This window comes from Labrus mixtus, chromosome 22 (genome assembly GCF_963584025.1).
Source record: "Labrus mixtus chromosome 22, fLabMix1.1, whole genome shotgun sequence".
NCBI lineage: Eukaryota > Metazoa > Chordata > Actinopteri > Labriformes > Labridae > Labrus > Labrus mixtus.
Genome location: NC_083633.1, coordinates 18,701,276 through 18,728,951, shown reverse-complemented (window position 1 = coordinate 18,728,951; position 27,676 = coordinate 18,701,276). Strand labels below are relative to the sequence as shown.

Sequence of the window (27,676 nt, the reverse complement as noted above, 5' to 3'; positions counted from 1 at the left end):
TGTTCTTTTCTTTGTGAGAAATTGTCTCAAGATGTTAGTATTTGCAGCGGTTCGATATCCTTATTGTGTTGCATGGACTTCTTCTACTTTTAGAGCTCGTCCGGTTGCATTTGACCGCAGCATGTCTGTGCAACTAAATCAAAATCTCACATCCCGATATAGGAAATTTGGTACCCAGACAGCTCACATTTTCTGTAAACTCAGCAAATTATAATCGTGCAAATATATTGTGTGACCCTCCACTTTTTTATTGTCTTTATATTAAAGTAAAATACTAAATTTGTATGTCTTTTTCTGCTGATTAAACGTAATGGAAGTGTGAGAAACATCATAACATTATTATTTTTTTGTACTTTGTCTCTCTTTGTATTTCCGTCTTTAACTTTGTGTTTTTGCTGCTGCCTGTCTTGGCCAGGAGGTTTTAAATCTCAATGGGACCAACCTGGTTAAATAAAGGTTAAATAAAATAAAAAAATAAAGGAGGTTTAGGGCTGGTGGCAACATCATCCAAAATGATTTTATACTCCAGTTCTGCCTTTTTGATGTTTTTTTGGGCGGGAAAACAAGCTTCAAACTAAGTCCACACAATTCACTGACTCAGCCAGTGTGTGTGTGAGTGTGCATATTGGTGTGTGTGTGTGTGTGTGTGTGGTCAACTCACTAGGGTCATTTTCAGGTGGTCCTTGGTCACCGAGTTGTACAGCTCGATCCTCTGCCTGATCTCTTCCCTGCTGAACTCCGTCCGCAGCTCTCTCTCCTTCTCCACATCCTGACAAACACAAAGAAGGAAACATGATAAATGCAGAGTCAGCTAACATCAGTAAAAACAATAGAGGCTGTGTGTTTGGATAAAAGCACAAGTGGAGCTATCCACTATCTGAATCAAGAGGATAAGAAGTGCCAGTGGTTTGATTTCACACGGGACTCAAATCCTGTTCTCCTCCTGGGGGAAAGTCTGACACCAAACTGACTCATCCACCTAGACCCTCTCATATTTTATAAATCAACTCAAGGTGTTATTTCAGATCATTTCAGGACTTTCTGGACCTGACGTTGTCCGGGATTAAACTGGTCGTTATAAAGACTTGCAGAGACGTTCTATACAGTTATGTTTTTCTGTGAGGATAGTCTGTAAATACCTCGAGGCCTTGTTGATTAAAATAGAGTGTTTGTCAAGACAGGAGGCTTTACTTTATGTGATCAGCAGTCAGCAGTCGACACAGTGTTTGTGTGAAAACAACCTTAAACATAGTAAAGGCCAGGGGCCGGAGGAGGTCACAACCGAGGTGTTTTTCCCCCTAGAAAAAGCTAAATATACCTTGTATTGTCAAAATATTAAAAGATTTTATTTCTAAAGAATCATTGGTAAGTTTTTAGAAACGGAAATTTGTAAGATATAGAGTAACATCGTCTGCATAGAGTCAAACACAGCTATTCATTTTGCTTTGAAATCAAAAAAGTTTGAGACCAGGGTTGTCAGCATTAAGTAGTTAATTGCGTCAATTAAGGTATGAAATGAATGCATTTTTTAAAATCTGTCTTCATTGCATGTTTTTTGTCCCGTTAGGTGCACCGTAGTTAAGCCTCCGTAGTGCCTCCCTGTAGTCACAGTGATGAAGCATAAGAGCGTAAAAAAATCAGGTCACAACCGAGGTCAGCTAAAAGAGAAAGTTCTAGATAAAGACGACAGACAGACACATGTGTACCGTACAGAGACAAACATCTGCACGACTTCAGCCGACACCAGGTCCAAACCTCTGATTAAAATCTATTTCTACAGCATCTTAAGAAATGCACGTAAACAACAATAAATCTGTTACACAAGCTGTTGTAAAGAGTCCTGGCTGACCTCAGACCCAATTAAAATGTTCAGGCAGTCGCTTATTGGAAGAGTTTCGTTTCTTGGATTAACTTCCACATAAACAGCCGTAAAGAAATCCCAGCCTGCCGCACAACAGCAGCTAAATACAATAAAACATTTACACTATTTTAATTCTAGGACAAGAAGACAAAGCAGCAGACTTCCTCAGTGCCACAAAGAGTTTAATGACCAGGCGGAGTGGCGGCGCAGCGTGTGCAGTATAAACATGAGCATCGACTAGAGAGGATGCGATCAGCTCTGGAGTGCAGAGCGCTGACCGAATGCGGGACACATGGATCCTGTAGAAACCGCATCTTGTAGTATAAATTCTTTTCCTCAGATTTGGTTTGCAGACATCTGGTAGTTAAGGGAGGTTTAAGTAACAAGCTCTTATTGATATCTTCTGTCTGTCTCCATGTTTAAAGTCTGAGAGTGCCAATGCAGAGTCCTGAGTGTTTTATTCTCCAGTGTAGTGTCTGCTTACTGTACATGGGCATAGTGCAGCACTCCTCTACATCTATTAAAAACCACACACACACAAACACACACACACATAGTGCAGAATCCAGGGAGGCTTTGAAGGCACATACACCCTTATATGGAGAACACACACACGGCTCTCAAGGGAAAGACAAGGTGCCAATACAGCATGTGCAAACACTGCAATCACACACTGCAGCTCTGACAGACGCTAATAAACATCTAAAATGTCAATCGTTCAAGTCGTGTCTGAACTGTTTATGGTTTCTGTGTCCTTTAAATGTCAAAAAAGTTCAACAGTGTTTCCCAAAACTAAAGATGACGTCCCTGAATCAAACGCTTGGATTACTCATCCATGTATGACATCACCGATCGTATATTTTGCCATATGCTACGACAGCTGACACTTTAGTGCTGATGACCTGTTGCTTTACCTGACAGGTGTAAACACTGACTCATCAGGATTAAAAAGAGGACACACAGGGACAGCGGAGTCAATAATCGGCTCAATCCCGTGCAGAGAAAAGTGGCTGAAGAAGTCCTTCAGCTTTTTCCTCAGGTCAAAAAACCAATACGAGAATGTAAGAGTTTACAGGGGAAAATCACTCATGTTTTAAAAAAAACAATAAAAATCAATGCACATCAAGCTAGTTTGAATGACCTTAAATCAGAGAAATTTGGTAGATTAGTTCAGTTGTTGCAAGAACACCAAAAGGGTCACAGGATGAATCTGAGAGGCCTCAGGATGATGAATATGATATTTAAATAAATCAAGTTTTTCTTCCTATATTTGTTGTGCCACTAAGCACTTCAAAAAAGTCATACAAGACTATATCTAAAAATTATTTTGAGCTTTATTAGGTAACCTTTGCTTAAAGCTCGAAGGCTTTTCACTTGGTCGTCGCTTTAAGCACCTTACAGGTCAGACGAGTCAAAGCTTATTATCAGGACGTGACAGGTTAAGAGATTATCGGCCGTGTTACCCGACATAGACGGACGGAAAGGCAGAAGGAAAAGCATGATAGATGAGCCCTCAGGGGGGATTCCCTCCTCGCATGACCGTGCAGTGTGTACGTTTCTGTGTATTTATATTCACTAGTATACATATTGAAGTCTTGTGACCTGGCTGGTTGATTAAGTGACTTCACACTCACATAAACTCGCCTTACATCACTCTCTGACTAGTAAAACCAGGACTCAGTGGTTCGTAGTCATCCATCTGTCCATGACATCTTTCAGAAGAATAATTTCACATGCAAGCATTTTCTCATTTGTCTAATATAATGTACAGAGCGAGATTTACGATGCATTTCACCAAGAAAAAGCTTCTTTTTTTTTTAACCGACATCAGGCTACAGGTTGTTGATGGATCATTTTAAATACTAAATAGTAGAAGAGTGACCCCCAAATCTCTATAATGACATCTACAAAGAACAAAATATACAGTTAAAGTCTTCAATCCATATCCCTTGACGCCAAAATAAGGCTTTTAACTGGCAAAAAGTTAGATAATGTAGCAAAAACAAGGAGTCTGCATTAATAGAGTTATAATTTATTCTTAATCTCATCTTGTTAAGTAGGAGAAGCAACTTTAAGACATTCATGGGACCCCTTAAATATTCACTCAAAGTCTCTCCCAAAAGGAATCACCACTAGTTTTATACTCTGCAATATCCTCCCTCGAGACTTCCTCCAACAAAATGTTACTTCCCTCTCCTCTTCATATCATATTTGGATAATTCTGACTAAGTGATGTTTCCAGTCCTGGTTATTATACTACCAACTGTGAGAGGTGTGTGTCCAGGCTTTGTTTCCTTCAGCATGGAGAGGGTTAAGAGGAACAGGGAGGGCGAGTGCGACCAAATCCAAACAAACAAGAGAAGCAGAGCACAGCGGAGCTACAACAATGAGGTCATGGTCTTATTTAAGATCACAGCGAATCCTCCCACTAAAGCTGAAAGACCAACACCAGACAGAGAAAGGAAGACAGAAGGAAAAGACAGTAGCTGGCCTTTATTAAAGCCTGCCGAGCCATAACCGATTGAGACTGCAAAATGGGAAGTTTATTTTTACTAGAAACAGAGAGAGCAATATGATTTGGCTAACATTAATGCTGAGGCTTGTATCTTACACTGTCTTTTCCCCCTAGAAAAAGCAAAATATAACTTGTATTGTCAATATAGTAAAATATTTTATTTCTATAGTATCGGGGTGACTTTTTAGAAATGGAAACTTGAAAGATATAGCGCAACATCGTCTGCATAGAGTCAAATCACAGCAATTACTTCTGTTTTAGAATCAGGAAAAACTGAGGCTAGGGCTGTCAGCATTAACTAGTTAATTGCGTTACTTAAGGTCTGAATTATTGCATGCTATTTTGTTCCTCAAGGGGCACCGTACATAAGCCTCCATAATGTCTCCCTATAGTCGCAGTGATGTAGCATAAGAGCGTAAAAAATCAGAACTGTCCTTCAGAATCAGAGCGACCACTAAATACTTTTAAAATAGCAGAAGAGAACAACAAAAGTAAAAAGTGAACGACAGAAGAAGAAGAGATGTGGAAAAATATAGATTTATCTGCAGATTATTTATCTGAGTATTCTTGATCTCTGACGGCTGTTTCAAAAATAACCCTGGTACTTAAAATGTAGTCAGTGAGAGAGACAAAAAAGGTATTTTCTGTTCTCAACCCTTTATCACACACACCTGCAGCATTCCTGTCTTTGTTTAGCACTGTCACGCATCCACCATCTGTAAATAGATGACATCACCTCGTGTGTGTGTGTGTGTGTGTGTGCAGACAAAACATGCTTAGCTTGGGTAAAGAGACCTAAAAGCAGCGGACTGTGTGCTTTGTGTGTTGTCGGAGCTACAGGCAGACTAAACACAGTGATGTGGCTGTGCTGGATCTAACCTACATTTAGAGGACAAGAAAGCTCTTATTTCTGTCTTTGTGTTTGTTTCCTCGTGGCGGTCTTCCTCTAGGCTATGTGTGTTTAAAAGCATCACAGTTAAGGTCATTTGTTCTAGTTAAAGAGCCACAACTCCCTCAACTCTACAATCTTTTATTCATCCGACAGTCTCATTCATTATCGATTAATATGTCAATTGTTCTCTAAGTTTGGGCAATAAAATGTGACACCATCGGGTCTTTCTTATTCCAAATTGGATCAACTTTCTCTTTCCAACCCTTAAGCTAATCTCTCATCTGAAATCATCTTGTGTCCACGTGTCTACCCTCATCCACCCTCGCCCCCTCCCTCTCTTTGTGATTTCCTGTTGAGTCCATGGGGGGAAGTCGAGACGGGACACACCTTTCCTCCCAGCATTCCTACACTAATGGGTACACACACACATGCTATCAGGCCACATTAATGTGTCGCACAAAGTGGACGTGCTCACACCTTTTCCTCTTTAACAGATGATCCTCAGCTAATGGACAGACACATACTCAACTCCTCAAACAATTCTTTATAAGTGGACACAGCAAAGTTAATGAACGTTCATGCACTGCAGATAAAGTGCAGCTTTGTTAAAAGTCTTTTATAAATATCTACATCTGTCATGCAGCTCTGACTGACTGGGGATGGTCCTTGCCGACTGATTTCTTGGTCGGTTAAACAGGAAATTCAAATTCTGTTTACCCAACTAGTCTTGAGATGAGAAAACACTGAATAAATTGTGCAACATTTTAACTATTTTTTGAGAGTTGTCAGCGGGTAAATTATGTAATTCGGTTTGCCAAGTGTGGCTAACGCTAGCAGCAGTTGTTTGACCTTAAACAGCCTGCATACAACTTTATCTCCATGTTCTCACTCAAAATGCTGCAAAACCGCGCCTCTCCTACTAGTGGCTATTCGTTCACTGTGCTTGTTTACATCTGGGTAGTAGAGCTCGGAAAGCAGGCCCATTGACTGGAGCTACAGCTGGTCTATGGATACAGACCCAGATAGCTGCAGGATGCTGCGTGAGTTTGATTTTCCTCTGGATTGGATGAAAAAATCATTTGTGACTGACTTTAATCAGTCCAGTCAACAACAATAAGCTAACATAAGTTAACCAAAACTGTATATGCTAGAAAGTAAGGCTTGAAGTATTTATCTTTGTAGAGAAGAGAAGAGAGGAGGAAAGTGACACTATTGTCTTTGCAAACAGAGAAGTGAAACCTGCAGACTAAACTTCCCGGACTGCACAGAGACAAAAGGCGATGTGCAAAAACAATGATGTGAACCAAAGTGGACGACTGACATCACTCATTGGTTTAGTAAGCGGACAGCTCAGTACAGGACAAACAGTTATGGTTCAACTCCCCAAGATGAGACCGCGAGATGTCTGTTTGGATGAGGGACCACCCAGAGATGGAGAACTTTACCAACAGCAACAAAGAGACGGATGAGGAAGATGTAAAGGGAAGTAACAGAGAAAAAAGGGGAGATGATTCAAGGCAAGGAGAGAAGGGGGAAGTAGGCGGGAGTTTACAAAGAAAGGAGAGAAGGAGTAATATGTGAAGAAGGATGAGAAAGGAAGATAAAAACAAGAATAGGGAGGATACAAAGTTGGAGAAGGATGAGATAGAATAGAAGTAAAGAACGAGGATGTGGAAATAAGAAGAGGAAAGGGGGGATGGAAATGTCAAAACAAAACCATTTCTGTCTTACGTAAATGAATAAAAACCTTTTAAAGTGCCTCATCCAAACATTTTTGTAATAGATTAGTCAGGGTCTAAAACTTCTGCAAAAAGATACAGAATCCCCCGGGCACGTTGGGAGCAAAAGATGCTGAATGCAATCCACTGAAATGATGTCACAGATCCCTTAGCGGTCATCTAACAACCATCTAGCTTCATTCTCTTTAAACAGATATCTGAATGAAGTGCAGCTAACGATCCTCTAGATGTTACTTCTCAGCACAGAATCCATTTTTGCTTCTAAAGTTGCTGCCCAGACTGTAAACAACGACAAGGCAAAAAGAAAAAGAAGTCTTAGCCAGAAGTTGTTTCTCGCTAAGCCTTGGCGCCACTCCTGGAAGCTATATCAATGTCGGACGATAGCTGATGTGTTCAGAGATTGGTTACAGGAAATAAAAAACAAAGGAAGAAATTCAGTTAAACACATTTTAAAGATTTTGCATCTTTCTCACACTGATGAACTTCTCAAAGAAAGCTGCAGTTTATTCTTCTGTCGGTCTCTTCTTAAACTCAGTGTCTTGTCTTGCAGTGAACTTGGTTACTTTGGAGATGAATCCAACATTAAAAACACGAAGCTGTCCAGCCGTGTTGATTGACAGCTCACAGTCTAAACTGCTAAAATCCTGCTGAGAAATGTTCTCATTACAATGCAAAATGGTTTCCATAATACAGATTAACGCTGCTTAATCACGGCTCGCACAAACACACGATGAAGCCAGAAAAACACAAGAGCTCATGTTTGGTTATCAGATGTTACTGAGGCCAAAGGATTGCAAAATGTAAGCAGTAAAAGGTGAAAAATGAAACATTTGTTAAGACAAGAGGAGTTGAGTAAGAGGCTGAAAGACGGGTGTGTGTGTTTGTGTGTGTGTGTGTGTGTGTGTGTGTGTGTGTGAAGGTGGTGAGTAAGCATGTGTGGGTTGAGGTTATGAAACTTCATGGTTCTGACCTTGGAGGAAGATGAGGAAGGCTGGGTGGTGAAATAATAGAGGTGTGTGTTTCTGTGTGTGAGTGTGTGCATGAGCCAACAATAAGTCAGACTTCTTCAGGGGAGTTTTATTCCCCCAAAAGAAACACCAGATTATTAATGTACAGGGCTTCAACTGATGATTGTTTAAATTACCATAAGCTCTTCTCTTTTAATTACTTTTTACACTCTGTCATTGTTTAGTCTATAAAATGTAAGAAATAAGTACTTCTGTTTTGTTTGAGCTAATCCAAAAAAAATAGAGGATTGGATGTGGAGCTAGTGCCGGAACTTCTGTCGAGAGTGGAGTAGGCGTGAGGCTAAATGCCAAGAAACCCCCCCCCATCCCACCCCAGGCGACCCACCTATGAGGACACCAGGAGGCACTGTACTTTTAGCAGGTCAGTTACTGCAAATACCTTTGGTCATGGATCAGCTCGTCACAGTTGTAAAACCCTCTGAAACACGTTTAGAAGTATTTTAATTAATGGACAGGTCAAACCAAAAGCACGAAACGTTTCCATTGACTTCAATCAGCTCACACAAGAATGCTGTTTGGTTTCTCGGCTCATAGTTGTAAAAACACATAATCATTTAAATTGTTGCTGAGTAATGAGCAAGTAAAGGAAGTTAATGATGTCATAAACGAGCACAAACAGGCCTGCAGAGACGGCTCGACACTTAAAGCCTCACTCACACTGAAATGACTTCATAAGATTCATGTTTGTTACAGATCTGGGATCTCACCTCGGAATCCAAAATCAGTGCGTCATCGGCCTTATTAGACATATTTTTTAACGAACCGGCTGAACTTAAAGGAAGCCACAATAAGGACTCGACATGATATACTTCAGCCAAAGAAAACTAAACACCAGTAATTAATGATAATGAGAAGAGACAAATCCTGTCAGAAGACTACGTGAGTCACACATGAAGAGTCACAACAAAGTCAAATCAGTCATATCTGACGGCTTTATTACGAAATGATCGTCACGCTGTCTGGCATGCCAACCACATGAGAAATACACCGCTCAGACTCTACACTCATCAAACATATTATGAAGTCCCATCGTGACATTTTACACCTCAGATCACCTTTATACCCACAAGGAGATTTACAGAACGACTGCTTCTATTGCATTGTGTTTCCATTTTATTTTAAGCATCACTACTGATGAACATCTACAAATGGAGACGTTGGTAGATCTTTATTATCCATAAATGTAAACTGAGTAAAAATAATCTGTAACTTTTAGTTAAACTGCCGGGAATATTGGTAAAACGTTTTTTGGTTCCCAGAGAATAAGATAATGGTTAGCATATCAAAAAGTCAACACTCATATGTTTATGTTTTGATTGTATTCATAGCTAATGTGAAAAATGGTTTTAAATGAGTCTTAAATTACACAAAGAGGTATCACAGTACTTGAAGTTGCGGCTGTGATTACAAAGGACACAATGTGGACGTGAAAAGCAGGTGTGTCTGTTCAGCAGCTGATAATGGAAACAAGGGAAACAATACCTGTGAGATACACGGCTCAGTGAGGGGAGGATGACTACACTGTCAGTCCTTCACCTTTGCAACAGTGGAAAAACCCTTTGAAGAGCCCGAACACACACACACACACACACAAAACAAACACACACATATATTCCCACATTATGCTAGCCATAACACAGTCTGGATGATTTTTAAACCATGTGAGCCAAATCCTCAAAACTCAAAACCCCCCTCACACGGCGCTGTAACGACCAGCCGGCACATCCAGAACCCGAATACCTTGAAGGTTTCCAGCTGAGAACTTTACAGCGTGTGCCGGTACAGTTTGTTCACACTGTTGCTGCATTTGAAGTGACACATGAAACGACTAATGACACACAGGAGGAGGAGGAGGAGGAGGATGAGGATGAGGAGGATGAGGAAGAGGAGGAGGATGGTTTATTTGGCACGCACGTCTGAGTGTATGTCACCATCATTATGTGTAAACCTAACATTATGTGTGTTATGGCGTGATAAGTGGGACGTGTGGAATGCCGTTTAGAGAAATGACAGACCAATAACCTATAGTTTCATGTTTTTTTTTTTTTTTTAGTCCAGTGTCCTCATTCGGCATCAACAATGTGGAAGTTTTTATTTCCTTGTATGAAAACAAAGGCCTGAAAGTCGTCACTGATAAACTAAATATAAAGTAGAAACTTCTCTTTAAGGTTAAGACTTTAATACTTGCCCAATTCATGCTAATATTTCTAGGCAGTGTGAAACATTAAATACTCTCAATGCAGTATTTAGCTTCAATTAATTGAGCTAAATTAAGTTAGTCCTTTGCGTCAAAATGTTAAATTTAATAAAAGGTGCAGTGCATTGAAATGTTAGTCCTTTGCATATTTATCAAATTTGCCTTAAGGGATTTGTGTGCTCCTTTACTGTCTTTGGTTCCGGTCTTGAAGAAGGTATCCACTGAATTATTTTTATTACCAAATATGTCAATGACTTACAAAACGACCAACCTCTCAGTTTAATCAAACTAAAACAAGTGTAAACTCTTGAATATCATGAATATCTCTTGTTAATACAGATTTTAATATAGAAAAATGTTGCTAATGGAGGATAAAGTCTAACATCTTAACCTTCAACCCGTCAGGAACAGGAAAGTTTGACCTCCACCAAACCTCAACTTTAACTCTCCATCCAGAAATATCCATCGTTTTAATTAAAAACCTCCAGAGTAGGTGGTCTTCAACTCATCCACACACTTTTCTGTAAACCTGCCTTTTCATTTATCGTCATTGTTAAGACTCTCACTTTCCGTCCTGCTCATTAAAGAGAGCACCAAACCGCCTCAAAGTGCGCTGCGGTTTGGTGATAATGGCGACCCCGGAGATCACAGCCGGTCTAAACTGCTCCCAGATGAGCTCCTCACTGAAGAATGGTATGTGACAGAATAAGCTTACAGAGCATGGAGGCAAAGCAAAGCACACGCTTCATTACTGATGGTATAAACACAGGAAGAGAGCCACACTCACTTTTATACCAGCACGATGAAGCAGTTTTGCGTCTGTGTTTTCAAAGATTCAACAGATTTCTGAAGCAAGTTTCAACATTTTAGGCAAAAAATATTGTTTGGATTTCTTTTTCCAATTTGATCAGGTTTTAGATCTGAAAAAATACCCCAAAACAATCCTTTTTCTTAACCATACAATTGATACATAGCAGTACCATTATATATTTTCAGGGAGGGGTCTGGCTTAGTAGGTAGAGTCTGTCGTCTCTTGACCGAAAGGTCAGGGGTTAAAGCTACGACTCCTGCAGCTACATGTCCGATTTGTCCTTGGGCAAGACTCAACCCCCAATTTTCTCCAGCTGCTTCGTTGTTTTTTAAATGCATTACACTTTAAAGTTAATCTGAACAATCCTTGTGTGCGTTGGATTACTCGCTGTCTGCTCCTGCTCTAGCTGCACCCTGGATGAGTACAGCACGGCGGCGCACAGGGCACCCACCGATCCTCAAGTAGCAGAATCTTCTTCATATTTAAGCCAATTTATACCAATAATAATAGACTGCACTGTGAGATAAAAGAGGGAAAGAAATGCTTCTGCCTTTGCTGGTAAAAGAAAAAAAGTGAAAATAAGTTCTTTGGCGATTTTAAGAAGTGGCTAAGTTCCACCTCCCATCTGGCGCCTTATGACCTTGTAACACGATGCAAAAAGTCGGTCAGTTTCTGCACACAGAGGTAAAAAGGAGAGGGGGCAGGAGAAGAAACCCCCCACCCCCACCCCCCCACCCCCCCACCATCGACCACCTGTTCAGACAGTTTGGACGACAGTGGTACAGTGGAGAGTCTGTTTGAAGCAGCTGGTTTGGAGGATTCATCGCCGTCTACAAGATTTATAAAGCAACACTCCCAAGAGGGACCGGACAAATATAAACTATTACTGCAGGGCTGAAACTAAATGTTTGTTTTCTGTGTTGATTAATCCGTCTTAATGTGTTGTTAGGTTTATAAAATGTCAGGAAAAGGTGAAGAACCTTCACCATGCAGAGTTCACAGAACACACAGGATCTTCAAATGTCAAACAACCCAAAGATGTTAAGTAGACAATGACGTGAGGCAGAGAGAATGACTTCTCAATGGAGAGGCCCGAAGAAGAGAATGTTTTACATGTTTCCACTTAATACCACTAATAATTTACATTGAATGGACAAGCTGTTTCATCAACTCGTACTTTCAGTCCTGAACACTTGATGTCTTAAGGTTTGTTTAAAATGTGAGAACAACTTTACCATTTCCTTTTTTGTTTGGGAATTAGAAACTATCTCCAACTCTAGTGACTTTAATTTCTAGCAACCTCATTTTAAAATGTGTGGTAATAACATGTTGACGCAGGAGGGGGGGCTGTTTGGAGATTGGTCACATTTGCGGAAATTTGCCAAAACAGCTGCTGGGATTGGTTCAATTTGCAACTTTCTTTTTGGGACTTACTAAAGAAGAAGATTTTTAACATAAGAAAATATTCTGCAAGCTAATTTTTTGCAAGAGCATTAAAATCACATCAAATGCAGCATTACATCAGAGGAGAAATATCCAGAGATCATGGCATTTTTATTATCAAACACGATTCCTTGAGTGCAGCTTTAAGATTTATTAATTTCAAACTTTTCTTTTTCCCCATAACACACACTCGCCGTCCTCACAAACACCGCATATTCTCCATGACGCAGGTGGATACTTTCAAAGGCAGATTTATCTTATTATACAACACAGTCCTCTGCTGTGTAAGTGTGTGTGTCTACGTGTGTGCGTGTATGTGCGCGTGTGTGTTTCCAGGCATAAAAGCACTCGGGTTGTGTTTGCAGAGATAGCGAGGGCGTACAGTTAAGAACAATTCTACTAGTGTTTCCTTTGGACATGCAGAGGGCAGAGAGAGTCTCATAAAACAGCTTTATGTAACCTGCAGACAGGGCACACACACACACACACACACACACACACACACACACACACAGTAGTTCAACACACAAAAAAGCAAGAATAGCTTTCTTTACACACACAAAAAACACCTGTGTTGGCTCCTGCATTAAGCTAGACTGATATATGTGCTGATGTTATGATGTCATCTGCATATTTTTGTTGGACATTTGACATTGATTCACAGTTTTTGAGCTGAATCTGTGGAAAGATTGAACTCAATATTTACTGTAAAATCATTCCAGAGCAGTAAAGTACGCAGGTGGTCGGTGTAAATTGTGCTTCTGTCAGTGTTTAAAAGCCTCTGAAGCAAAGTCTAGAACATAACGAGACTTTTGAAACTTGAAATGAAAGAGGTGGGTCAGTGTAGGGAAAGTTTTTAGACATTAATATCTTGGGGGGGATTTTCCTCAGCAAAACTAACAACAGAATTTCACCATTGCATTAAATGTAACAGCTGCTGAAGACTTAGGATCAATTCACGGGTTCAACGGGTGCATGCAAGGTCAAATGTAAGGTCAATTTGTGCAGCTTTTCACAAGCATGGTCATTTACTGCACGCAAACTCCCACGCACTGTCTTACTTACAAAATAAAATTGGAAAAATGTCTGTACTAGACTATCAGACAAACAGAAATGTTGCAAGTAACAACCTGTGCAGGATAGGGATGCAACAAATCAAAAGTGAATTTTCGGTTTTGGGTACAACTAGCTTCCATTTTCATTTCAAATTAGCTCTGTTCGTGTGTATCTGTCCAAAACAATAGGAGACACATACAAGAAAAATGAAAGTGAGGCTGGTGACATTCCTCTTGGCGAGTTGAGGCAGAGTTCACCCACAGCTACTGAACGTATATTATCATCTGACACCATTGTTGTAAAGGGAAATAGTTCCATACAACACAGACGTTTTCTTTTCTAAAAATAAAAATGACAATGGAAACATCTCCTCTAAATCTGTTCCAAGTGGCCGAAGCTGCCAAGAAAACGTTGTAATGCAATCTAACCACATATCTCAGTCGGGCGCTAACATTGTGCAACTGTTTGATCGAGCTTCAGGTAGAACAATTGACAAAGCCCTCGTGGACAGGAACAGAAAAGACACAGAGATCTAACACTAACGCTGGTGTTTATGGTTGGCATGGCGGTGTTATGAGTCTAAACACTGCAATGGTTGACTGAAGAACTTTAAACACCACTGCGGTTCACTTAGGACACACACACACACACAGGACACACACACACACACACACTCACGAGGCTCCATCTGTCAGACGACCAACCTGTGGCCTCTCGAGGAAGCTTTAATCACAGGGTTGGAATGGACTCTTGTGAAATCCCTTTTTGCTCTTCATGATGCCGCAGCAACATTAAGTTCAGCTAATAATCAACAACCAGTCTTTGGTGGCATCGTTGGTGTTGAGAGAGTCGGATGTCGAGCTGAGAAAAGCCAGGAAGTGACACACAATGGAGGAGGAACCAGGATGAAGTGAGGAGATAGAGAGAGGGTGGGGGGACGGGGGGACGGAGGGGTATGAGGTTGGACAGACAGAGGAAGGAAATCTAGAGAAGGAGAATGTGAGAAAGGACGGATTTGGATTCACATGTCCCAGAGAAGAGGAAAGACAACACGGGCTTCAACAATGCTGATCCTTCCTGCAGTAATTATTCCTTCTGGTAAATGAACTGAGAAACAAAGTCAGCGCTTTTGTTTTTCTGCTCAGGTGGAATAAACATCATTGCACAAAAAAAGCCTTAGGCCTCTCAACATTTTTTTTAGAAACTCTTTTAAATCTGTGTGACTACAATACATCCAACTCAGACATCTGGCATATCTTTATATGGTTATATAATCAAACTACATGGTTGTAAAAAAGGTGACACAATAAAAGAGCAATCTAAAATGTGCACTTTAACCCTCCCATAACATAGATCAACTCAGTCTGTTATCATAGATAAAAGCATGATTCTTCTCAGCTTACTTCACCATGAATATTCAATGCCATAAAGAAATTCTTAAGGTCTGACACCACACATTTAGGGGCTAAAAATGCTGCTGTGAATATGTATTTTAGTTCAGTTTGAGTGGATTGTTGTGCTTGTTATTTCTGTCATTAAATGGATCATATTATTGACGCATCAGCGACCTTTTTTAAAACAGTAAAAATCAAAATTATAGGAAAACAACTTCAGATTACAGGGGAAATAGTGGTTCAACTCTATGAAGTATGGCAACATGTTTTCTGCAACAGAGACAGAAAGAAACAGAGGTAGAGATAAGATCTGTATTCGTCTCTCACTGGTAGTCAGTCAGTCTGTCTGTCTTTAAGTCGCCCTTGCAGATAAAAAAACATTAGGTACTTCTCCAACAATGACAGATAAGGAAGTGAAAACTCAACAGTGGAGAATGACCTCACTTTGATGAGCTCCTGAAGAAATTTCCCATGAAAAGACATTTATCATGATGCACAAAAAACACAGGTCAGACTGGACGCAAGAAAATAAACATCAGTGGGTTTAAAAACAAACAGAAACGAAGAGAAAAGAAAACACACCTGGAGACGGCTGCAGGGCGAGGTCAGGTTAAAAAAAATAAAAAAATACTGCACCATAAAACGAGCGGTCAGCAGACGAGGTGGAACAACAAACGACGTCTCTTTATTACAATATGATGTCACTAAATCAAATGGTTTGAACTACGTGTTCCACTTAATGAGAACATCATGATGAAGTGTTTACAATAGGATGTGAGTAAATACCACTTCCCCCTCTTTTGCAGATTGACACACAGAGATCCTCTCATGGATCTGTGACACACTCAGGATGATGATGCGGTCATAAAATGCTGCAGCTGAAATCATAAGCTGATTTAAAGGCTGGGAAATCAGCATGAAGGAGCAGATTGACTGATGCAATGTGTGTGGAAAAACTCCCAGAGAGTATAAAGGGTTAATCTTTTATGATACAGCTCGTCTCTGAGCTCATACGGACTGTTTTTTTTTACCACATATGTGTGACTGGACTCTGCATAAAGGAAGTGCCTTCTGTTTTCTATAGAACAACTTCCTGGCTTCAAAAAACTATTGAAGCGCAGTGATTGCATTAAACAGTCTTCTGAAAACCTTAACTCCAAGAAGTAGAACAGAAAGCCATGTTTCTTCTTGGAAAGCCCCATGAAGCAGCTACCCTACACTACCATATATTAACTTATTCATGATCAGCTGACACCGTTAAGTGAGGAGCAAAGCTGCTGACATCCATCCATTAAAAACAGACACAACACCAGCACTGTCAGAGCAAAACGATATTAGACGTCCTGTACCGAGCTAATGTGTGACGTACAGAAGACAACAGCTGCACACTATATATTATAAATAAATACATTTTTAAAAAATATGGTTAAATATTAGATTAATTCTGCATCAAGAGGACGTGTTGACGTGCTGCAGCTATGACCGTGAGCTCCAGATATCACATCCGAGTCAGACATGTCAATAAATACTCGACAGAGAGGATGAACTGAAATGAAGTTGAGCTGCTTTCTGTCCGGTGTGTGTGTGTGTGTGTGTGTGTGTGTGTGTGTGTGTGTGTGTGTGTGTGTGTGTGTGTGTGTGTGTGTGTGTGTGTGTGTGGACTCTGGGGGGTTGGGTGGGATTACCCTCGAGCATTTTTTCATGAGACACACAGACCCACTGGTCAGCGTGACATTTCCTGACAGAAACACCATTCACACACTGAGAAGGTGGAGGAGTGGGCGAGCGAGGGCAACAATCTGTGTGTGTGTGTGTGTGTGTGTGTGTGTGTGTGTGTGTGTGTGTGTGTGTGTGTATGGGGGCGGGGGTGTATGGGGATAAATCCTCCTCTGGCCGTGCTGCTTTATCTCATTTCCCAGTTTGAACATCCAGAATCAGTTTTATTACCAGTCTGTGTGTTTGTCCTCCCTCTCTTCTGTTTGCACAAAAACCTCATTAGACTTCACTTTCCCGTTTAAACTACAGCCCGCTTCCTCAATGAGAAATGTCTCATGTATCCCGGGAGCCTCTGTGGTTAAAGGGCCAACAAAAATCACAATGTGTCATCTGTTTTTGGGGTGAAAAAAAAAACTTGTTTGTTAAATGTTGCCCGTCTGAAACTGTTTGAAAATGAAAGAAAAAGTAACCGAACTTGCTGCAGCATCCTTTATTTTAAAAAGTTGAACGGCAAGTTGTTTTGATGGCTTTACAGTGGAGGGGGCAGTGAGCAGATCTCAGGTCTGATTTGCCCCCTCTCGACATTAAACGACGGGGGGGTCATCCTGATTCTAGGCTGGTCTGAGATGATTTTCTGCCCACTTTAGGCTATAGGGTCGTCTTAATACCAGAACTTTTAACTTCTATCTATTTTATCTAAACCGCTTTTTCTATTCGGGGTCGCAGGAGGCTGGAGCTGATCTCAGCTGTCATTGGACGAGAGGCGGGGTTACATCCTGGACTGTTTGCCAGTCAAACAGACACACTCACATTCACACCTACGGACGATGTAGTCACCAATAAACCTCACTATTGTGCAGACCTAAATTGAAGGTAATGAATTGATAAATATCGCTGCATTCATGAGTGAGTCTTTTGTTTTGGGTTGCAGCCTGCTGCGAGATCTGATTGGTTGTTAAGAAATAGTGTCTCCATCTACCTGCAGTTTAATTTCAGTTGAATTTGAACAATTATGAATGGCGCTCGCTGTGCACAGATACTATACCACTGTTACTCTGTGAGGCGCTCGGTGCAAAAGTTCATTTGCAAAAGGTCAATACTGATATGGTGGGTGGAGCACTTCCATGTTTTCTTACCCATACAAACAAATACAAATGAATGCACCATTATCTTCAGCCAATGTGCACTTTAAATGGCTTTTCTTTAGTCTTTGAAATGAGACGATGGTCTGCAATGAATTCATTTCACAGTGTTGACGAGGGCCACTTTAAAAACTGCCTGTTCAGGGTGGAAATGTTGGGCTTTTATTCCACCTTGCCATGCTATATAAAAAAGGTAAAAATATAGAATTAAGGGGCAATGTTAATTCAACTTTTAGCAACAATGAGGAGGCACAAACAGATCCATATAATGTCCGTATAATCAAGCAGCAGGTAGGAAGAGACAGGCGGAAATTTGAGGATGTGTAATCTGTGTGACTCACCAACAACAAGAATAAGCCCAAGGTTGGGAGCTCCTTAAATCAATAAAACCATAAACATAGACATTAAAAGTTGATTATTATTGTCCAAAGGTAACGTCACTCCCTGTCTTTTATCTTATGTGCCTCTAGATAAACTTAACTTTTGCTTTCAGATCTCAACCATGCAAAAAAAAAAACTCACGGGTTTCAGCTTTGTTTGACTCAGCGTTAAAAAGCAACGCTGCAAAGTTGGGGTAATGACAGGCTTTCTTTAAAGCTTGTTGTGGCATCTCTGTATGAGAAAAGCTTTCAATACATCCTATCCATGAGGTTAAAGTCCTAAAGGTTATTTTTAATGGTCGACTCAGATAGGTTAAAGCCAAAACAGCAAAACAGTAGTAAATTGACAAACTACTTTGTATTTGGGTTTTATTCATACAAAAGTAAAACAGGATTCAAACCTTACTTTTTGGCTGATTTGCACATTAAATTGCAGAAAAAATATTTTGGACAAGACATTTCATACTTTTTTGGGGACTCTACAGACAAAAAGGTTGAATTAGTTACAAAAAAATCCAAGAATCAGCCCTTAATCTCAAATAAAACAACCTTAAACTAGCTAACAATGTCTTGAAATTGACTGCAGAGTGCACACTTTGACTGCCTTGGTTTCACTAAAACGTAATGTCTAATTCTGGTTTGAAAGTTGTCTTCTTCCATCTTTGACATTTTAAGATGAACATTGGTGTTAGCTTACAAAAATGCCAATTAAATTCAGAATAAACTGCGTGTATTGCTTAGTCACCAACTCCAGTATTTTGTATAATCCATTAATCCTCCCCTCTATACAAGTTCAACTCACTGCAAAACAAAAATACACATCCACTCACACATAACCGTTCATTTCTCTGATACAGAACCACTCATTTCATGCAGCCGTGCCACACATTTTTTCCCAAAGGACACGTCCCTTCTTGGGTAGTAATTACTGTTGGCATGTGGGAAACCAGCACGGAGCAGCCAGGGTCCCATTTCAGGTCGACAGTTTAAGAAACTAGAGGTCATAACCTCTGCAGCGTGTACGGGCCACATTGTGCATCACTCACACTTCCATGAGGAATGAGGACCTGAGTGAAGGGTGTGTTATGGGAACGTGAAGGGTCATGCATTGCTGCAGAATATGCAAGAGACCCATGCAACTCACACATACACGCACATTAAGTGGGCAGAGAAGAAGAATAGCTCAATTCTGTTACAGTGTGGAACAAACCAGCTGTGTTAGCAAGGCTGTCCGAGATGAGGGTTTAAATTCATGCGTGCGGACAAGTGGATCAGTGTGTGTGAGAGCCACTTGAAGTCTGTGGCTGGCCGGTATTTATTCCAGGACCTGAAATGTGACCTAATTTTTGAGTTCCAGACATGATAAAGCTGAATGTCTTTGGTTTTAACTCAATCCCATGCCCTAGTCTAGACATAAATCTCCAAGACTGCAGGCGAGGAGAGCAGTAACAAACATTTTTAAAATCTGTGTTGGAATGCATCTTTTCTATTCAGGGTTAGTTCAAGTCTGGTGTTTTGGGCCAACACAGGTCACAAGGTTTGTTTTGCGGTGGCCTCATGCTTTCCTTGGGGGGGTGTAATAACTGGCCAGATGATCACAGTCTCCTACATCTTTATTCTAAACTTTTTGCTGTTGTTTCAGAACTAAATCTAGGATTCCCAACTATTCAAAAACTTCAACTTCAAAAGGCTGACCTGTCTATTCCTGCATTTTATAATTCATTGTTTTAGCATCTAAAACCTCTGACACTGACATTACTATAGGCAATAAGGGGAAACTCAATCCTTATTGTCCGATGAAATATAGGCTAAACCTGTCAAACCTGTCATAACAGGATTAAGACACAGACTGGTTGTTGTTATGCTAATCTTCCTGAAACTAGCTCCAAATCTTGCAAAACAACTTTTTCGATTTAAAGTTCCCTATTTCTAAGCAAACCTAGACCAAATACAAAACATAAAAAGGATCACTGAAACAAATCTCAAATATCTTGTATAAATTCGGCGCAGATATGAATGCACATAATCATGAACTCTGCACTCTGCTTTTCATCTTCCAGTGGCAAAGCAAAGGCACACACTAACTTGCTGCAAAACCTGGATAGCAATACTGTGGTTTAAATGTTTTCTGATTCATGGACAAGCTAAAGCCAAAGATACAACTTTAAAATGATGAGAAAACAAATGTGTTTGCTCCTCTGATAAATTCGGCACAGATATCAATGTAGAAAATTATAAGTTATAAAGCTACCTTTCCTTCACCCACAATGGATAAGTCAACAGGAAACGACAGGTGACCCAACTCTATAAGTGAGTATTTGATTTAAATGGCTGTCATTTTAAATACTAAATGTATGCCGAACTCAAGTTTGACTTCTAAACAAGAGCATATGAACAAAATGTAATGTATAATTTAAATTGCCTTGTCATACTACAGTAATGAATATTAAATTGATATATTTTTCTATGAGGTTCTGAGCGACGCCCCTCGAAAAGAGACAATCTGCCTTTTAGAGTTGGTCTACCTGTTTCAACACCACATAATCCTTACAGGGGACGGTAATTAAGAAAGAAGCACATTGGTTTTGGTGTTTTTTTTACCTTGTTCACTGTGACTTTTCCAGATGGTTTCTTGAAGAAAGAGGTCCTGGCCGTGAAAAAGTACTCTTCGGAGTCCTCCTCCAAGCTGCTGTAGCCACTGCTCATCGTGCTATTCCACGTCATTTGAGGGGAAAACCACTCGACTCAAACTCGGCTGCATTAAAAACCCCCCAAAACTGAACAGGTGTTAGGTTGAAACACGATAAGTAGTGAAACACAATGGTCTGTTTGCTCAATATCTGGATGATTTCCTCTTTCAAATCCTCTCCGTCAAACACGCTTTACTCCACCGGCATGGTCAAAAAAGTCACTCAAAAGCTCACATTTTTTGATAGAAAACCCAACATTCAGTTGTTAAAACGATAACAGTCCACCCACAATCGACAAGTAATATGTTTTAAAAGAGTTAAAAGAGAGAAAACCAAGCGTTAAACTCCCGTGTCACAACGTCTGACTGTTATCCCGTTACACTGTTGAACGTGTGCTCCAACTTATCTCTCTGACAGCGAGACTACAGTGAAGCCCCGCCCACTACGAGAAGCTAACGCAGCCAACCAATCAAATCTATGACAGTTAGTGACGACACGCCCAGCTCACATCGACAGCCAATCAGCGCTTTGATGCCCAGTTTGAGTGATACAGAGGATGATTTTCGTTGCAGTTTTCAATATCATGCATTTTGCATTGTTTTAATACTCCATTGAGACCTTCTTTCGAGTAAAATACAAAGTTTAACACCCATTTTTTTTAATCTATTTTTTAGTATCTATCTATTTTTGTTGTACATTCTTAATTTTTCTTTTTTTTTATTTAAATTGTACTGTGTTCACTTTTTGTTTGCAATCTTTGCTCTTTGCTGCTGTAACAATGTCAATTTCCCCATTGTGGGATAAATAAAGGATTATCTTATCTTATCTTATTAATATAATTAGTCTCTTCAGTAATACTGCTGTCCTCTTTTATGTCACATAAACAGCAGAAACACACAAGATTTATTTAGGTTGTATTTATCAAATGTATTCTTAAAAATGATCAAACTTACTTTTACTTTTAACGACAGATAATATATAAGATTATTTGTCCTCAGGGAAAGCTGTGCAGTTGCAGAATAAAAAGTGCAAATAGAGATAAGGTGCAAAACCAACTTAACAAAATGCCAGGAGTCTAAAAAGGAAACACAAAGTTCCATAATTATAATCTGATGACAAATATTTAAATCTTAAAAAACCTGCAAAAGAGCTCTGAATGCTTGATCACAGTGAAGACATTCAAGCTTGAAGTCTTTGACCTCTGCACATCCTGCTGTCATCCAAAGAGCCCAGAGGCAAAATAGGAACTCTCTTTCTCCACAGAGTCACCCTTAAAACCTCAGTGAACTGACAAACAACGCTTGAAAAACACACAACTGTCACAAACACAGACACACACGTTCCTAAAACGCATGGTGAAAAAGGACAGTTCAACCAAAATAGATTTAACAGTGCTCTACTTTATACCCTTGAACCTCTCACACACTCTCAGATATGTTGAAGACGCAGCAAATAAAAGTTGTCGTCTTACCTCGATCAACAGGCAACAAACTAACGTTAGCTTTCTGCGTCTTTTCCTCTGCATCATCGTCTCCCTGCTCCTGCTTGAATCCACTAAAAATACAATCACCAAAGGAAGGAATTTAAAAGTGTCTGCCGGACTGACGCATTTTTGGGTGCATGTGTTTAATTGCCAAGGGCCATGAACGCTGCGCCCTTCTCATTGGGTGGAACAGGATGGGACATTTTTAAGGGTTTTAATGCTTCTGGTTGGTGGGAGGTAAAGCTTTAGTGCATGCATCTTATTTAGATGTTATTTGATTATCATCCAAGGTGCCAATAACTACACCAGCGATATTTTAATGAGGACTTTTTTGTTTCATTCTTTTACCTGCAGAGAATGTTTTAATGAGCACAGAGGTGAAGCACTGCAGCCAGAAAGAGGTTAATTATAATTTTTCTTACTTTCTATCCCGTGAGAATAAGCTGCAGCCCCTGAAGGCGTTTGTTAACAGTTTGTTAAGTCACCAGTCCCAAAAAAAGATCAGTTCTGCTTCTAATGCACTGCATGACCCTGACAAATGTCCCCAGGCTTGAAGAAAACAGTCTGTTTTAACACCATATGAAGACAGAAAAGTGTCAAATTAAAGAGTTTAAAACAGGATTGGTGTGATAGTATTTACATTTCTGACAATTCCAGAAACACTACGACTATAAATCTCTTTTTCTAGGATGTTTTTTATTTTTTGTGTACAAATGTGCGCTCTCGAGAGTGGCAACCTTTAGGATCAAATTTGCCAAACCCAAATGAGAAGCCTGAATGTGGTTTTGGTTTTACCACACCAGCATGTTTTTTTTTTTTCTGGTGCCAAAATGCCGTTAACATTTTTAGAGAAAGAGAAGAAAAGAATTTAGTTGGAAGAAAAACCAAGTCATAAAATCTATTATCGGGATCCAAAGTGGGTTTTAAAGGTCAGCACTGATATATTTTTAGATAGAGGAAAAGTGGTGACAAGTATTTTGCATGCATATTTTAAAAGATACACAGAAGCCTTTTCTCGATGTGTTTTCTACATCCAGAAATGTGTCTGCATGCTGTCGTCATGCTACATACATGAAACATGAAGAACATGCTAAAGCCCTCTAATTCAGTTTGTTCGGTGGAGCTGAACTTCTGGCTCACTGCTGCGTTTATGTGGTAGTAAAATGGATCAGAGTTGTACTCGTGATTTTTAGTGGGTGGTTTCCAGCCTTTCATATCGCCTCTCTTCATGGGTCGACAACTGTAAGCCATTACTGAGCACAGGGCACGATTAAAAGTGTACAGTAAGTAGTGAAGCATGCCTTCTGTTTCCAGCTACTTTTTAAGGACTTTGTTTCCCCTGAGCGAGCAGGGTTAAAGGTTTTTGATATTAGGCTACATGTTCGGATAATAGCCCACCCAGCTGCATAAAAAGGCCAAAAAACCATTAGCAGAGCAGGTTCAGCTGCAGGGTGAAATCTACGCTACATCTGCTCTAAATCAGGCCTTACCCACACACACACACACACACACACACACACACACACACACACACACACACACTGAACCGACGGACAATCTGGGAGATTTCCAGATATAGACAAGGCTCTAATTTAAAACCAGCGGGGTTAGAAAAGGAACCGAAAGTAAATTTGGCAACATCTGGGGCAGCCCAAACCAGCATTTTGTCCTTTAACATACTGCAGAGATCCCTCCACAAACCACACAGATAAGCAGGCAGGCCAACAAAACATCCCTAAACTGTCCTGTGTGATACAGAAGGAGGACCGACGCAGAAATACACAATTTGAAACTTTCAGAAGAATATGCACAGATTGCATCGTCAGAGCATGCATGACATGATGACGTCTATCATCCCTATGATAATAGGGATGATAGACGTGAAGAGGGTGAGAGTCGTCGGTTTGTGCAGAATGTCGACGGTGGTTTTGCAGAGATTGATGATCTGCAGCTCTGCACTTGTGTAGTTATACATTACACACATTCCTCAGAGAGGGCAGCTCATCGTGTTTCCAACATAAAGCCTGAAGCAAACGGTCGCTGCAGACTTATTTTGGGTGAAGATTTGACCTAAAGGGGTCGTCCTCGTGCTCAAAAACAAACAGGGTTGTGCCTTTTTGGACAGTACAGGCACCCATTTAAGATTCATTTCCCAATAATTATTTGAAAACTAGCAATTTAGTTGATGTATAGAGTCAAATAAATCAAGACACTTAAAAAGTTACTGTAGAAAATCCTGTTCCTATAAGGTTTGATTTTTTGTCTGACTCATTCTTTCTGCAGATGAGCATCGGACTGTGTCGTCCCCACAACCACCGCCGTCCTCATTCATTCATGCCTGCTCCGACCTCCTCGTTATTTTAAACAAATGCGTCTAAAATAATTCAACGTTTGGTCCCATTCCAAATTATTTTAATCAGTTTGAGTTGTCAAAGAAAGGTTTCAGTCTCCTGTGAAGCCCTGATGCTCTTTTATACTCTCTGTCCTGTGAGAAACACGGCCGGGTCTCTGACGCTTGAAGGTCTGGTTAAACGTTAATCCAGCTTCAAAGCAGCCGCCGGCTCAAACAGACCTGTTCCACATGATAATTTACAGTGTGTGTCCTGGGTGATGAGACAGAAATGCAGCATCAAAGCTTCAAATCAAAGAGTGAAAAGTGTGATTAACTGAACCTTACCTCTAAGCTGTATTCATTGTCTGAACCTTTAAAAGTCATATTGACTGTTTTGCTGTTTTACGAGATTCCTGTACCTCAAAATCCCAACTGAAGCTCTCATTTAGGCCACTTATAGTAGCAACTACCTCATATATTTTCAAACCTCAAAATCGGGACGCTTTAATTTGACCGTGTATCGATCCACAGAACTTCCACAGATTCCAAGGAAGCCGTAACTCTCCTGGAGCTCTTTGGAAAACACTGACTTCCTTCACATTTACAGACATATACAGAGACAAATCATTGTTGAAAGCACGGTGCATTGTTTTGATTTGTTGAAAGACAGGGACTGCGCTAATCCCGGACATAGGTTAGTAGTGTTTCTTAGATATTTGAGGGGATTCGGGACACAGAGCTTCAAAATGCGACAGTGAAATCGGGATGTATTGTCACCCTAAACTAGCTGCACACTCCACTGTTAGCATAAGCTATTAGCCTTTGGCAAGATGTCATGTTAGTAGTCGTCTACTGCATTGTAAAGATATTTAAACATTAGTCTCATCATGTAATTAAAAACAAATATGGGTTTATAGCATTTGTATTGTTGTACATGTATTTTAATGTATCCTCATAGAGTGTTATGGGGTTTTATGTAACCGAATGTTGTACATTTTAATCTGTTTGTTTACCCAGAGGCCCAACTGGGGACACGAGTTGGAAATTAGCAACAGCTATATACTCAGTAGCTATTGCTACTCAAATTAGCAATAGCTATATACAGTGCGTCCTGGTGAAATTGTGATCTTAATTTTGTATCTACATCATAGTTAAAAGTTGCTTTGGGTGTCTGGAGCACATCAGTTTCATGCTTTGTATTGAAATTATGTTAAATTGCATTGTCCCTATTAAAATAAATACAATTCAAATTCAGACTGTACAGTAGTGTTAAACTGCATCACTTTTTGAAGATGTGAATTTTTTACATTTACTAAGAATAGTAGCTGTGTTCATAAAACTGACTTTGGTTAAATATGTATTCAGAGGGTTGGGCACAGTTATTTGGGGATGGGGGACAGGGTGGCGGGGTGGTGGGGTGGGATTAGTGTGGAAGGTGAGAAGCCACGTTAGGTGAGAGGTTGGGGCCATGGGCGTAGAAGGGTTAGCCAGAGAGAAAGGTCAAAGTTTGAGGAATGTGTCACATTTAGAGAAACCAAGAACGTCATGCAGAGTGAAGGAGGTTTAAGTGTTTCCTCCTCGGGCTCCCGTGACATCACACAGAGCAGCTGCTGTTACCTGGTGCAGGTGAGTGTGTAGAGAGAGGGACAGGAACAGGAGACTTTACTGACAGGGGGGGGTAAGTGCACGTGAACAGGTGTGTGTTTCTTTGTAGCTGAGTGTGGGTCTGTGCTCTAATTTAAAGGCAGAGTTGAAAGTGGTGGGTGTTTTTTTTTTTTTTTTACGACTTTAAATGTGAGAACCGAGAACGAGTGTGTTTCAGTTTCACAGCACCTCAAATAGCTGCACTCCACGAGCTTTACTTTCCTGTCAAGCTGAATTCAAATCACAGGAGAGTGCTCGCTTTAACTCTTCACTGCTTGAGCACAGAGTTGAAGATATTTTTTTATTTGGGGGTGGGTGCAAACTAACCACGACACCACCAACGCCACCAAAACTCCTTAACCTTAGTCAGGCATTTCATTCAATTCTGGGCAATTCCATCCAGCTACAAACACCTTAAAGGCTTTATATGTGATTTTTTGATCCAGCAGATGTCGCCCTTGAGCTCCAGCATGAAACCAAAACAACTCGCGCTGCATTGTTGTGTTAGCATGCTAATGCTAGCGATCTTTATTATGCTCGTATCTTCACACTGCATGTAAATTTACCTGAAATGAGCGTGATCTAGAAACACAGTTAAGCAGTGAGTACAGTATGATATTCTTCTTTTCTCTAGTCCCTCAATTAAACAACTTTTATACGCAAGGGGAGGGGTCAGCCGGCCGTCCGGGCGATGTAAACAAACTGAAGATAGGACTCTGAAAACTCTGAAAACATCACAGACAGTGGGACTCGGGTGTTACACCCATTGTAGACAGTCATGACTCACAGAGTTATTTTCAGAGGATATACTTGATTTATATTATATTTAAGTGTGAAAAATCACATAGAAAGACTTTAAGATGAAATCTGTCATTTGTGATGCTGAAAAGTAAACGCTTCAACCAAATATAAATATTCAAACAGCTTCTGGTGTTTCCAATTAAAGCGAGCACAATCTGAAAACAGTAAAAAGATGTTTTCAGTCTGTCACAGATGCCTAATGATTGGCTGCAGAGTGCATTTAGAAGATTTATCTCCCGTCTGACTGAGATCGGAGCGCACTCAGACTAATAACACACAGGAGAGAATCAAATCAATGCATTCATGTAAACACACAAACACACACAGGCCTCGAAACGTTAATCAGACAAACATTAGAGACACGGTGTTGCAGGTCTATGTAGGTAGTTCTATCCCACCTGTGAGGATGAGTGTGCCTCCTTTGTTTTGATGTTACAGGTGTTAAATATCAAGCCTCAGCTCCGCGTTGCCTCAGGGACTTTGAAACTGATCCACAAGTTGCTTTAAAGCAGCCGTGTGAGGTGGATGTTTTTTCCCTCATAATCTCAAAAA

General features: G+C 40.3%; 1 protein-coding gene across 1 annotated transcript in view; it reads right to left on the bottom strand.

Moving 5' to 3' along the window:
* The window catches only part of rassf3 (Ras association domain family member 3), a 57,311-nt gene that overhangs the window by 7,777 nt on the left and 21,858 nt on the right, over positions 1–27,676 (bottom strand). Inside the window, exon 3 of the mRNA XM_061029650.1 lies at positions 662–769. Within this exon, the coding sequence (XP_060885633.1) occupies positions 662–769 (108 nt within the window). The remainder of the gene's footprint in view (positions 1–661; positions 770–27,676) is intronic.